The sequence below is a fragment of the Oncorhynchus keta genome, unplaced genomic scaffold (assembly GCF_023373465.1).
Source record: "Oncorhynchus keta strain PuntledgeMale-10-30-2019 unplaced genomic scaffold, Oket_V2 Un_contig_9668_pilon_pilon, whole genome shotgun sequence".
Classification (NCBI taxonomy): domain Eukaryota; kingdom Metazoa; phylum Chordata; class Actinopteri; order Salmoniformes; family Salmonidae; genus Oncorhynchus; species Oncorhynchus keta.
The window spans coordinates 114,112-126,453 of record NW_026290634.1 but is presented as its reverse complement, the minus strand read 5'-3'; the positions used below and the strand labels follow the sequence as shown (position 1 = coordinate 126,453).

Here is a 12,342-nt window from a genome sequence, read left to right as displayed (position 1 = left end):
TGATGAAAGACTGGTGTAGAATGATTACAGAGTAGAGTGATTCTAGTGATGATACACTGAGTGATGAAAGACTGGTGTAGAATGATTACAGAGTAGAGTGATTCTAGTGATGATACACTGAGTGAGGAAAGACTGGTGTAGAATGATTACAGAGTAGAGTGATTCTAGTGATGATACACTGAGTGATGAAAGACTGGTGTAGAATGATTACAGAGTAGAGTGATTCTAGTGATGATACACTGAGTGAGGAAAGACTGGTGTAGAATGATTACAGAGTAGAGTGATTCTAGTGATGATACACTGAGTGATGAAAGACTGGTGTAGAATGATTACAGAGTAGAGTGATTCTAGTGATGATACACTGAGTGAGGAAAGACTGGTGTAGAATGATTACAGAGTAGAGTGATTCTAGTGATGATACACTGAGTGAGGAAAGACTGGTGTAGAATGATTACAGAGTAGAGTGATTCTAGTGATGATACACTGAGTGATGAAAGACTGGTGTAGAATGATTACAGAGTAGAGTGATTCTAGTGATGATACACTGAGTGAGGAAAGACTGGTGTAGAATGATTACAGAGTAGAGTGATTCTAGTGATGATACACTGAGTGATGAAAGACTGGTGTAGAATGATTACAGAGTAGAGTGATTCTAGTGATGATACACTGAGTGATGAAAGACTGGTGTAGAATGATTACAGAGTAGAGTGATTCTAGTGATGATACACTGAGTGATGAAAGACTGGTGTAGAATGATTACAGAGTAGAGTGATTCTAGTGATGATACACTGAGTGAGGAAAGACTGGTGTAGAATGATTACAGAGTAGAGTGATTCTAGTGATGATACACTGAGTGATGAAAGACTGGTGTAGAATGATTACAGAGTAGAGTGATTCTAGTGATGATACACTGAGTGATGAAAGACTGGTGTAGAATGATTACAGAGTAGAGTGATTCTAGTGATGATACACTGAGTGAGGGAAGACTGGTGTAGAATGATTACAGAGTAGAGTGATTCTAGTGATGATACACTGAGTGATGAAAGACTGGTGCAGAATGATTACAGAGTAGAGTGATTCTAGTGATGATACACTGAGTGATGAAAGACTGGTGTAGAATGATTACAGAGTAGAGTGATTCTAGTGATGATACACTGAGTGGGGAAAGACTGGTGTAGAATGATTACAGAGTAGAGTGATTCTAGTGATGGTACAATTTCTGAATACACACATGTGCGAGCACACATCCACACAAAACCATCCCCACAAACACCCTTACCCATTTCACTGAAACCTCTCTCCCTGTCCCTGTTCCTGACCCATTCCCTCTCCCTCTCCCTGTCCTTCACCCACTCCTTGTCCATGTCCTTGAACCTGTCCTTTTCCCTGTCTCTCTCTCCCGCTCCTTGTCCCTGTCCCTCTCTCTCTCCCTGTCCCTGTCCCTCTCTCTCTCCCTGTCCCTCTCTCTCTCCCGCTCCCTCTCCCTCTCCTTGTCTTACTCCCTGTCAATGTCCTTCTCTCTGTTCCTTTCCCTGTCTCTCTCTCTCCCTCTCTCTATGCTTCTCCCTATTTCTGTCCCTCTCCTTGTCCCGCTCCCTCTCCATCTTTCTCTCCCTGTCCCTCTCTCCCCTATCCCCTCCCTATCCTTCTCCCTGTCTCTGTCCCTCTCCTTGTCCTTCTCCCTGTCCCTCTCCCCATCCCCTCCTTATCCTGCTCCCTGTCCCTCTCTCTCTCCCTATCCCTCTCCCTATCCCTCTCCTTCTCCCTGTCCCTCTCCCTGTCCCTGTCCTTCTCCCTGTCCTTGTCCTTCTCCCTGTCCTTCTCCCTGTCCCTCTCCTTGTCCTTCTCCCTGTCCCTCTCTCTCTCCTACTCCCTCTCCTTATCCCTCTCCCTATCCTTCTCCCTGTCCCTGTCCCTCTCTCTCTCCTACTCCCTGTCCCTGTCCCTCTCCTTGTCCCGCTCCCTGTTCCTCTCTCTCTCCCTGTCCCTCTCTCTCTCCTACTCCCTCTCCTTATCCCTCTCCCTATCCTTCTCCCTGTCCCTGTCCCTCTCTCTCTCCTACTCCCTGTCCCTGTCCCTCTCCTTGTCCCGCTCCCTGTTCCTCTCTCTCTCTCACTGTCCTGTGTGTGTCGTATCAGATTGATCTGAAAGGTGATGAGAGGACATCTCTAGTGACAGAGCTGACTCCTAAGACAGAGTACTCTCTGACTGTCTACGCCATCTACCCTGGCCTCATTGGAGACTCTGCCACCATCATTACACAGACACGTGGGTTACAGAGGCACTAACATCAACAATCCCACACACAGACATGCACCCACGCTAACACACGAGCGTGTTCACACATAGTAGCGCACACAGGTAAATATTGATAAGCATGTACTCAAACAAACACCAACTGAACACACTCACACATACACAGGTTTTGTAAATATAGATCCACATGTATACTTAATCTGCATGCAGACATTCACCCACACTGAAACGTACACATCACATACCTGTGCTCATTTACAACCAGGCATTTTGCATACACACATGCCATTTCAAATGTACTCAACGTTCCAACATATTTTCCTTCCTCTGCCTTAGCGCCTGTGCCTCCTGTCTCAAACTTCCGTGTGATGGAGGAGGGCCTCTTCTCTCTGAGGTTGGCATGGACACCACCTCTAGGGAAGCTCGAGGGATACAAGATATTCATCCCCAGATGTGAGTTGACTCCTATATACACCACATCATTAGTCTGATCCAGACTTGGGTTCAAGTAATATATCTTTCAAGTACTTGTAGTGTTTGTTTTAGCCCGTCAAGAGTGCCAGGTGGCAGACGTTTGTACTTTTGGGATGGTTCTATTGGTCCATTGTAGTAGACAAACTTAATCAAGCACAGCTAAGGTATTTTAAATTATTTGAGTATTTAAACCCAGGTCTGGTCCCACCATAGTTATTTTGGTTTAATTGAGGCTTCATGTCATACAGGTCTCTTGAGGTTTTACAACAACTTTGACACCAGGTACAGAAGTTGAAAAGGGTATACATACTATGCCTTTGGAAAGCACTCAGACCCCTTGACCTTTTTCCACATTTTGTTACGTTACAGCTTTGTTCTAAAATACGTACATTAAATGTAAAAAAAATCCTCAGCAATATACAATATACAATACCCCATAATGACAAAGCGAAAACAGGTTTTTAGACATTTTTGAAAATGTATTTAAAAAAAAAACAGAAATACCTTATCTACATAATTTTTCAGACCCTTTTCTATGAGACTCGAAATTGAGCTCAGTTGCCTCCTGTTTCCATTGATCGTCCTTGAGATGTTTCCACAACTTGATTGGAGTCCACCTTTGGTAAATTCAATTGATTGGACATGCTTTGGAAAGGCACACACCTGTCTAAATAAGGTCCCACAGTCAACAGTGCATGTCAGAGCAAATACTAAGCCATGAGGTCCGTAGAGCTTCGAGACAGGATTGTGTTGAGGCACAGATCTGGGGAAGGGTACCAAAAAATGTCTGCAGCATTGAAGGTCCCCAAGAACACAGTGGCCTCCATCATTCTTAAATGGAAGACGTTTGGAACCACCAAGACTCTTCCTAGAGCAGGCTGCCCTGCCAAACTGATCAATAGGGGGAGAAGGGCTTGGTCAGGGAGGTGACCAAGAACCCAGTGGTCAACTCTGACAGAGCTCCTGAGTTCCTCTGTGGAGATGGGAGAACCTTACTGAAGGACAACCATCTCTGCAACACTCCACCAATCAGGCCTTTATGGTGGAGTGGCCAGAAGTAAGCCACTCCTCAGTTAAAGGCACATGACAGCCCGCAAGGAGTTTTTCCAAAAGGCACTTAAAGACTCTCAGACCATGAGAAACAAGATTCTTTGTTCTGATGAAACCAATATTGAACTCTTTGGCCTGAATGCAAAGTGTCACGTCAGGTGGAAACATGGCACCATCACTACGGAGAAGCATGGTGGTGGCAGCTTCATGCTGTGGGGGTATTTTTCAGAGGCGTGGACTGGGAGACTCGTCAGGTATCAGGAAAAGATGAACGGAGCAAAGTACCGAGAGATCTTTGATGAAAACCTGCTCCAGAGCACTCAGGACCTCAGACTGGGGCGAACGTTCACCTTCCAACAGGACAACGACCATAAGCACACAGCCAAGACAACGCAGGAGCGGCTTCGGGACAAGTCTCAATGTCCAGAGCCTGGACTTGAACCCAATTGAACATCTCTGGAGAGTCCTGAAAATAGCTGTGCAGCAACGCTCCTCATCCAACCTGACTGAGCTTGAGAGGATCTGCAGAGAAGAATGGGAGAAACTCCCCAAATACAGGTGTGCCAAGCTTATACTGTCATACCCAAGAAGACTGGAGGCTGTAATCGCTGCCAAAGGTGCTTCAACAAAGTACTGAGTAAAGGGTCTCAATACTTATGTAAATGTGATATTTTGTATTTTTAATAAATTAGCAAACATTGTGTGTAGATTGATGAGGGAAAAAAACAATTGAATACATTTTAGAATAAATCTGTAACGTAACAAAATGTGGAAAAAGTCAAGGGGCCTGAATACTTTCCGATGGCTGTTTCTCATTGTGACCCCTTCACTTTTCCTCTACTAGATATCATGCCTCTGATGACCCCTTCACTTTTCCTCTACTAGATATCATGCCTCTGATGACCCCTTCACTTTTCCTCTACTAGATATCATGTCTCTGATGACCCCTTCACTTTTCCTCTACTAGATATCATGCCTCTGATGACCCCTTCACTTTTCCTCTACTAGATATCATGCCTCTGATTACCCCTTCACTTTTCCTCTACTAGATATCATGTCTCTGATGACCCTTCACTTTTCCTCTACTAGATATCAGGCCTCTGATGACCCCTTCACTTTTCCTCCACTAGATATCATGCCTCTGATGACCCCTTCACTTTTCCTCCACTAGATATCATGCCTCTGATGACCCCTTCACTTTTCCTCTACTAGATATCATGCCTCTGATGACCCCTTCACTTTTCCTCCACTAGATATCATGCCTCTATTACCCCTTCACTTTTCCTCTACTAGATATCATGTCTCTGATGACCCCTTCACTTTTCCTCTACTAGATATCATGCCTCTGATTACCCCTTCACTTTTCCTCTACTAGATATCATGTCTCTGATGACCCCTTCACTTTTCCTCTACTAGATATCATGCCTCTGATGACCCCTTCACTTTTCCTCTACTAGATATCATGCCTCTGATTACCCCTTCACTTTTCCTCTACTAGATATCATGTCTCTGATGACCCCTTCACTTTTCCTCTACTAGATATCATGCCTCTGATGACCCCTTCACTTTTCCTCTACTAGATATCATGCCTCTGATTACCCCTTCACTTTTCCTCTACTAGATATCATGCCTCTGATTACCCCTTCACTTTTCCTCCACTAGATATCATGCCTCTGATTACCCCTTCACTTTTCCTCTACTAGATATCATGCCTCTAATTACCCCTTCACTTTTCCTCTACTAGATATCATGTCTCTGATGACCCCTTCACTTTTCCTCTACTAGATATCATGCCTCTGATTACCCCTTCACTTTTCCTCTACTAGATATCATGCCTCTGATTACCCCTTCACTTTTCCTCTACTAGATATCATGTCTCTGATTACCCCTTCACTTTTCCTCTACTAGATATCATGCCTCTGATTACCCCTTCACTTTTCCTCTACTAGATATCATGCCTCTGATTACCCCTTCACTTTTCCTCTACTAGATATCATGTCTCTGATGACCCCTTCACTTTTCCTCTACTAGATATCATGCCTCTGATGACCCCTTCACATTTTCCTCAACTAGATATCATGTCTCTGATGACCCCTTCACTTTTCCTCTACTAGATATCATGTCTCTGATTACCCCTTCACTTTTCCTCTACTAGATATCATGCCTCTGATGACCCCTTCACTTTTCCTCTACTAGATATCATGTCTCTGATTACCCCTTCACTTTTCCTCTACTAGATATCATGTCTCTGATTACCCCTTCACTTTTCCTCTACTAGATATCATGTCTCTGATTACCCCTTCACTTTTCCTCTACTAGATATCATGTCTCTGATGACCCCTTCACTTTTCCTCTACTAGATATCATGTCTCTGATGACCCCTTCACTTTTCCTCTACTAGATATCATGCCTCTGATGACCCCTTCACTTTTCCTCTACTAGATATCATGCCTCTGATGACCCCTTCACTTTTCCTCTACTAGATATCATGTCTCTGATGACCCCTTCACTTTTCCTCTACTAGATATCATGTCTCTGATGACCCCTTCACTTTTCCTCTACTAGATATCATGCCTCTGATGACCCCTTCACTTTTCCTCTACTAGATATCATGCCTCTGATGACCCCTTCACTTTTCCTCTACTAGATATCATGCCTCTGATGACCCCTTCACTTTTCCTCTACTAGATATCATGCCTCTGATGACCCCTTCACTTTTCCTCTACTAGATATCATGCCTCTGATGACCCCTTCACTTTTCCTCCACTAGATATCATGTCTCTGATTACCCCTTCACTTTTCCTCTACTAGATATCATGTCTCTGATGACCCCTTCACTTTTCCTCTACTAGATATCATGTCTCTGATGACCCCTTCACTTTTCCTCTACTAGATATCATGCCTCTGATGACCCCTTCACTTTTCCTCTACTAGATATCATGCCTCTGATTACCCCTTCACTTTTCCTCTACTAGATATCATGCCTCTGATTACCCCTTCACTTTTCCTCTACTATATATCATGCCTCTGATTACCCCTTCACTTTTCCTCTACTAGATATCATGCCTCTGATTACCCCTTCACTTTTCCTCTACTAGATATCATGCCTCTGATTACCCCTTCACTTTTCCTCTACTAGATATCATGCCTCTGATTACCCCTTCACTTTTCCTCTACTAGATATCATGCCTCTGATGACCCCTTCACTTTTCCTCTACTAGATATCATGCCTCTGATTACCCCTTCACTTTTCCTCTACTAGATATCATGCCTCTGATTACCCCTTCACTTTTCCTCTACTAGATATCATGCCTCTGATGACCCCTTCACTTTTCCTCTACTAGATATCATGTCTCTGATGACCCCTTCACTTTTCCTCTACTAGATATCATGCCTCTGATGACCCCTTCACTTTTCCTCTACTAGATATCATGCCTCTGATTACCCCTTCACTTTTCCTCCACTAGATATCATGCCTCTGATTACCCCTTCACTTTTCCTCTACTAGATATCATGCCTCTGATTACCCCTTCACTTTTCCTCTACTAGATATCATGCCTCTGATTACCCCTTCACTTTTCCTCTACTAGATATCATGCCTCTGATTACCCCTTCACTTTTCCTCTACTAGATATCATGCCTCTGATTACCCCTTCACTTTTCCTCTACTAGATATCATGCCTCTAATTACCCCTTCACTTTTCCTCTACTAGATATCATGCCTCTGATTACCCCTTCACTTTTCCTCTACTAGATATCATGCCTCTGATGACCCCTTCACTTTTCCTCTACTAGATATCATGTCTCTGATTACCCCTTCACTTTTCCTCTACTAGATATCATGTCTCTGATTACCCCTTCACTTTTCCTCTACTAGATATCATGTCTCTGATGACCCCTTCACTTTTCCTCTACTAGATATCATGTCTCTGATTACCCCTTCACTTTTCCTCTACTAGATATCATGCCTCTGATGACCCCTTCACTTTTCCTCTACTAGATATCATGCCTCTGATTACCCCTTCACTTTTCCTCTACTAGATATCATGTCTCTGATTACCCCTTCACTTTTCCTCTACTAGATATCATGCCTCTGATGACCCCTTCACTTTTCCTCTACTAGATATCATGCCTCTGATTACCCCTTCACTTTTCCTCTACTAGATATCATGCCTCTGATGACCCCTTCACTTTTCCTCTACTAGATATCATGCCTCTGATGACCCCTTCACTTTTCCTCTACTAGATATCATGCCTCTGATGACCCCTTCACTTTTCCTCTACTAGATATCATGCCTCTGATTACCCCTTCACTTTTCCTCTACTAGATATCATGCCTCTGATGACCCCTTCACTTTTCCTCTACTAGATATCATGCCTCTGATGACCCCTTCACTTTTCCTCTACTAGATATCATGCCTCTGATGACCCCTTCACTTTTCCTCTACTAGATATCATGCCTCTGATGACCCCTTCACTTTTCCTCTACTAGATATCATGCCTCTGATGACCCCTTCACTTTTCCTCTACTAGATATCATGTCTCTGATGACCCCTTCACTTTTCCTCTACTAGATATCATGTCTCTGATGACCCCTTCACTTTTCCTCTACTAGATATCATGCCTCTGATGACCCCTTCACTTTTCCTCTACTAGATATCATGCCTCTGATGACCCCTTCACTTTTCCTCTACTAGATATCATGCCTCTGATGACCCCTTCACTTTTCCTCTACTAGATATCATGCCTCTGATGACCCCTTCACTTTTCCTCCACTAGATATCATGCCTCTGATGACCCCTTCACTTTTCCTCTACTAGATATCATGCCTCTGATTACCCCTTCACTTTTCCTCTACTAGATATCATGCCTCTGATGACCCCTTCACTTTTCCTCTACTAGATATCATGCCTCTGATTACCCCTTCACTTTTCCTCTACTATATATCATGCCTCTGATTACCCCTTCACTTTTCCTCTACTAGATATCATGCCTCTGATTACCCCTTCACTTTTCCTCTACTAGATATCATGCCTCTGATTACCCCTTCACTTTTCCTCTACTAGATATCATGCCTCTGATTACCCCTTCACTTTTCCTCTACTAGATATCATGCCTCTGATGACCCCTTCACTTTTCCTCTACTAGATATCATGCCTCTGATGACCCCTTCACTTTTCCTCTACTAGATATCATGCCTCTGATGACCCCTTCACTTTTCCTCCACTAGATATCATGCCTCTGATGACCCCTTCACTTTTCCTCTACTAGATATCATGCCTCTGATTACCCCTTCACTTTTCCTCTACTAGATATCATGCCTCTGATGACCCCTTCACTTTTCCTCCACTAGATATCATGCCTCTGATTACCCCTTCACTTTTCCTCTACTAGATATAATGTCTCTGATGACCCTTCACTTTTCCTCTACTAGATATCATGCCTCTGATTACCCCTTCACTTTTCCTCTACTAGATATCATGCCTCTGATGACCCTTCACTTTTCCTCTACTAGATATCATGCCTCTGATGACCCCTTCACTTTTCCTCTACTAGATATCATGTCTCTGATGACCCCTTCACTTTTCCTCTACTAGATATCATGCCTCTGATGACCCCTTCACTTTTCCTCCACTAGATATCATGCCTCTGATGACCCCTTCACTTTTCCTCTACTAGATATCATGTCTCTGATGACCCCTTCACTTTTCCTCTACTAGATATCATGTCTCTGATGACCCCTTCACTTTTCCTCTACTAGATATCATGCCTCTGATGACCCCTTCACTTTTCCTCTACTATATATCATGCCTCTGATGACCCCTTCACTTTTCCTCTACTAGATATCATGCCTCTGATGACCCCTTCACTTTTCCTCTACTAGATATCATGCCTCTGATGACCCCTTCACTTTTCCTCCACTAGATATCATGCCTCTGATGACCCCTTCACTTTTCCTCTACTAGATATCATGCCTCTGATTACCCCTTCACTTTTCCTCTACTAGATATCATGCCTCTGATGACCCCTTCACTTTTCCTCTACTAGATATCATGCCTCTGATTACCCCTTCACTTTTCCTCTACTAGATATCATGCCTCTGATTACCCCTTCACTTTTCCTCTACTAGATATCATGCCTCTGATTACCCCTTCACTTTTCCTCTACTAGATATCATGCCTCTGATTACCCCTTCACTTTTCCTCTACTAGATATCATGCCTCTGATTACCCCTTCACTTTTCCTCTACTAGATATCATGCCTCTGATGACCCCTTCACTTTTCCTCTACTAGATATCAGGCCTCTGATTACCCCTTCACTTTTCCTCTACTAGATATCATGCCTCTGATTACCCCTTCACTTTTCCTCTACTAGATATCATGCCTCTGATGACCCCTATTTTCCTCTACTAGATATCATGCCTCTGATGACCCCTTCACTTTTCCTCTAGATATCATGCCTCTGATATTCATGCCTCTGATGACCCCTTTTTTCCTCTACTAGATATCATGCCTCTGATTACCCCTTCACTTTTCCTCTACTAGATATCATGCCTCTGATGACCCCTTCACTTTTCCTCTACTAGATATCATGCCTCTGATGACCCCTTCACTTTTCCTCTACTAGATATCATGCCTCTGATGACCCCTTCACTTTTCCTCTACTAGATATCATGCCTCTGATGACCCCTTCACTTTTCCTCTACTAGATATCATGCCTCTGATGACCCCTTCACTTTTCCTCTACTAGATATCATGCCTCTGATTACCCCTTCACTTTTCCTCTACTAGATATCATGCCTCTGATGACCCCTTCACTTTTCCTCTACTAGATATCATGCCTCTGATTACCCCTTCACTTTTCCTCTACTAGATATCATGCCTCTGATTACCCCTTCACTTTTCCTCTACTAGATATCATGCCTCTGATTACCCCTTCACTTTTCCTCTACTAGATATCATGCCTCTGATTACCCCTTCACTTTTCCTCTACTAGATATCATGCCTCTGATGACCCCTTCACTTTTCCTCTACTAGATATCATGCCTCTGATGACCCCTTCACTTTTCCTCTACTAGATATCATGTCTCTGATTACCCCTTCACTTTTCCTCTACTAGATATCATGCCTCTGATGACCCCTTCACTTTTCCTCTACTAGATATCATGCCTCTGATTACCCCTTCACTTTTCCTCTACTAGATATCATGCCTCTGATGACCCCTTCACTTTTCCTCTACTAGATATCATGCCTCTGATGACCCCTTCACTTTTCCTCTACTAGATATCATGCCTCTGATGACCCCTTCACTTTTCCTCTACTAGATATCATGCCTCTGATGACCCCTTCACTTTTCCTCTACTAGATATCATGCCTCTGATGACCCCTTCACTTTTCCTCTACTAGATATCATGCTCTGATGACCCCTTCACTTTTCCTCTACTAGATATCATGCCTCTGATGACCCCTTCACTTTTCCTCTACTAGATATCATGCCTCTGATTACCCCTTCACTTTTCCTCTACTAGATATCATGCCTCTGATGACCCCTTCACTTTTCCTCTACTAGATATCATGCCTCTGATGACCCCTTCACTTTTCCTCTACTAGATATCATGCCTCTGATGACCCCTTCACTTTTCCTCTACTAGATATCATGCCTCTGATGACCCCTTCACTTTTCCTCTACTAGATATCATGCCTCTGATTACCCCTTCACTTTTCCTCTACTAGATATCATGCCTCTGATGACCCCTTCACTTTTCCTCCACTAGATATCATGCCTCTGATTACCCCTTCACTTTTCCTCTACTATATCATGCCTCTGATTACCCCTTCACTTTTCCTCTACTAGATATCATGCCTCTGATTACCCCTTCACTTTTCCTCTACTAGATATCATGCCTCTGATTACCCCTTCACTTTTCCTCTACTAGATATCATGCCTCTGATTACCCCTTCACTTTTCCTCTACTAGATATCATGCCTCTGATGACCCCTTCACTTTTCCTCTACTAGATATCATGCCTCTGATTACCCCTTCACTTTTCCTCTACTAGATATCATGCCTCTGATGACCCCTTCACTTTTCCTCTACTAGATATCATGCCTCTGATGACCCCTTCACTTTTCCTCTACTAGATATCATGCCTCTGATGACCCCTTCACTTTTCCTCTACTAGATATCATGCCTCTGATGACCCCTTCACTTTTCCTCTACTAGATATCATGCCTCTGATTACCCCTTCACTTTTCCTCTACTAGATATCATGCCTCTGATGACCCCTTCACTTTTCCTCTACTAGATATCATGCCTCTGATTACCCCTTCACTTTTCCTCTACTAGATATCATGCCTCTGATGACCCCTTCACTTTTCCTCTACTAGATATCATGCCTCTGATGACCCCTTCACTTTTCCTCTACTAGATATCATGCCTCTGATGACCCCTTCACTTTTCCTCTACTAGATATCATGCCTCTGATGACCCCTTCACTTTTCCTCCACTAGATATCATGCCTCTGATTACCCCTTCACTTTTCCTCTACTAGATATCATGCC

The 12,342-nt window shown here is 43.4% G+C and overlaps 1 protein-coding gene across 1 annotated transcript in view; it reads left to right on the top strand.

The window, feature by feature from the left end:
- LOC118382737 (collagen alpha-1(VII) chain-like) overlaps nt 1–12,342 on the top strand; it is a 65,770-nt gene that overhangs the window by 32,717 nt on the left and 20,711 nt on the right. The window contains 2 exon segments of the mRNA XM_052513076.1: nt 2,139–2,268; nt 2,593–2,709. Coding sequence (XP_052369036.1) covers nt 2,139–2,268; nt 2,593–2,709 — 247 coding nt within the window.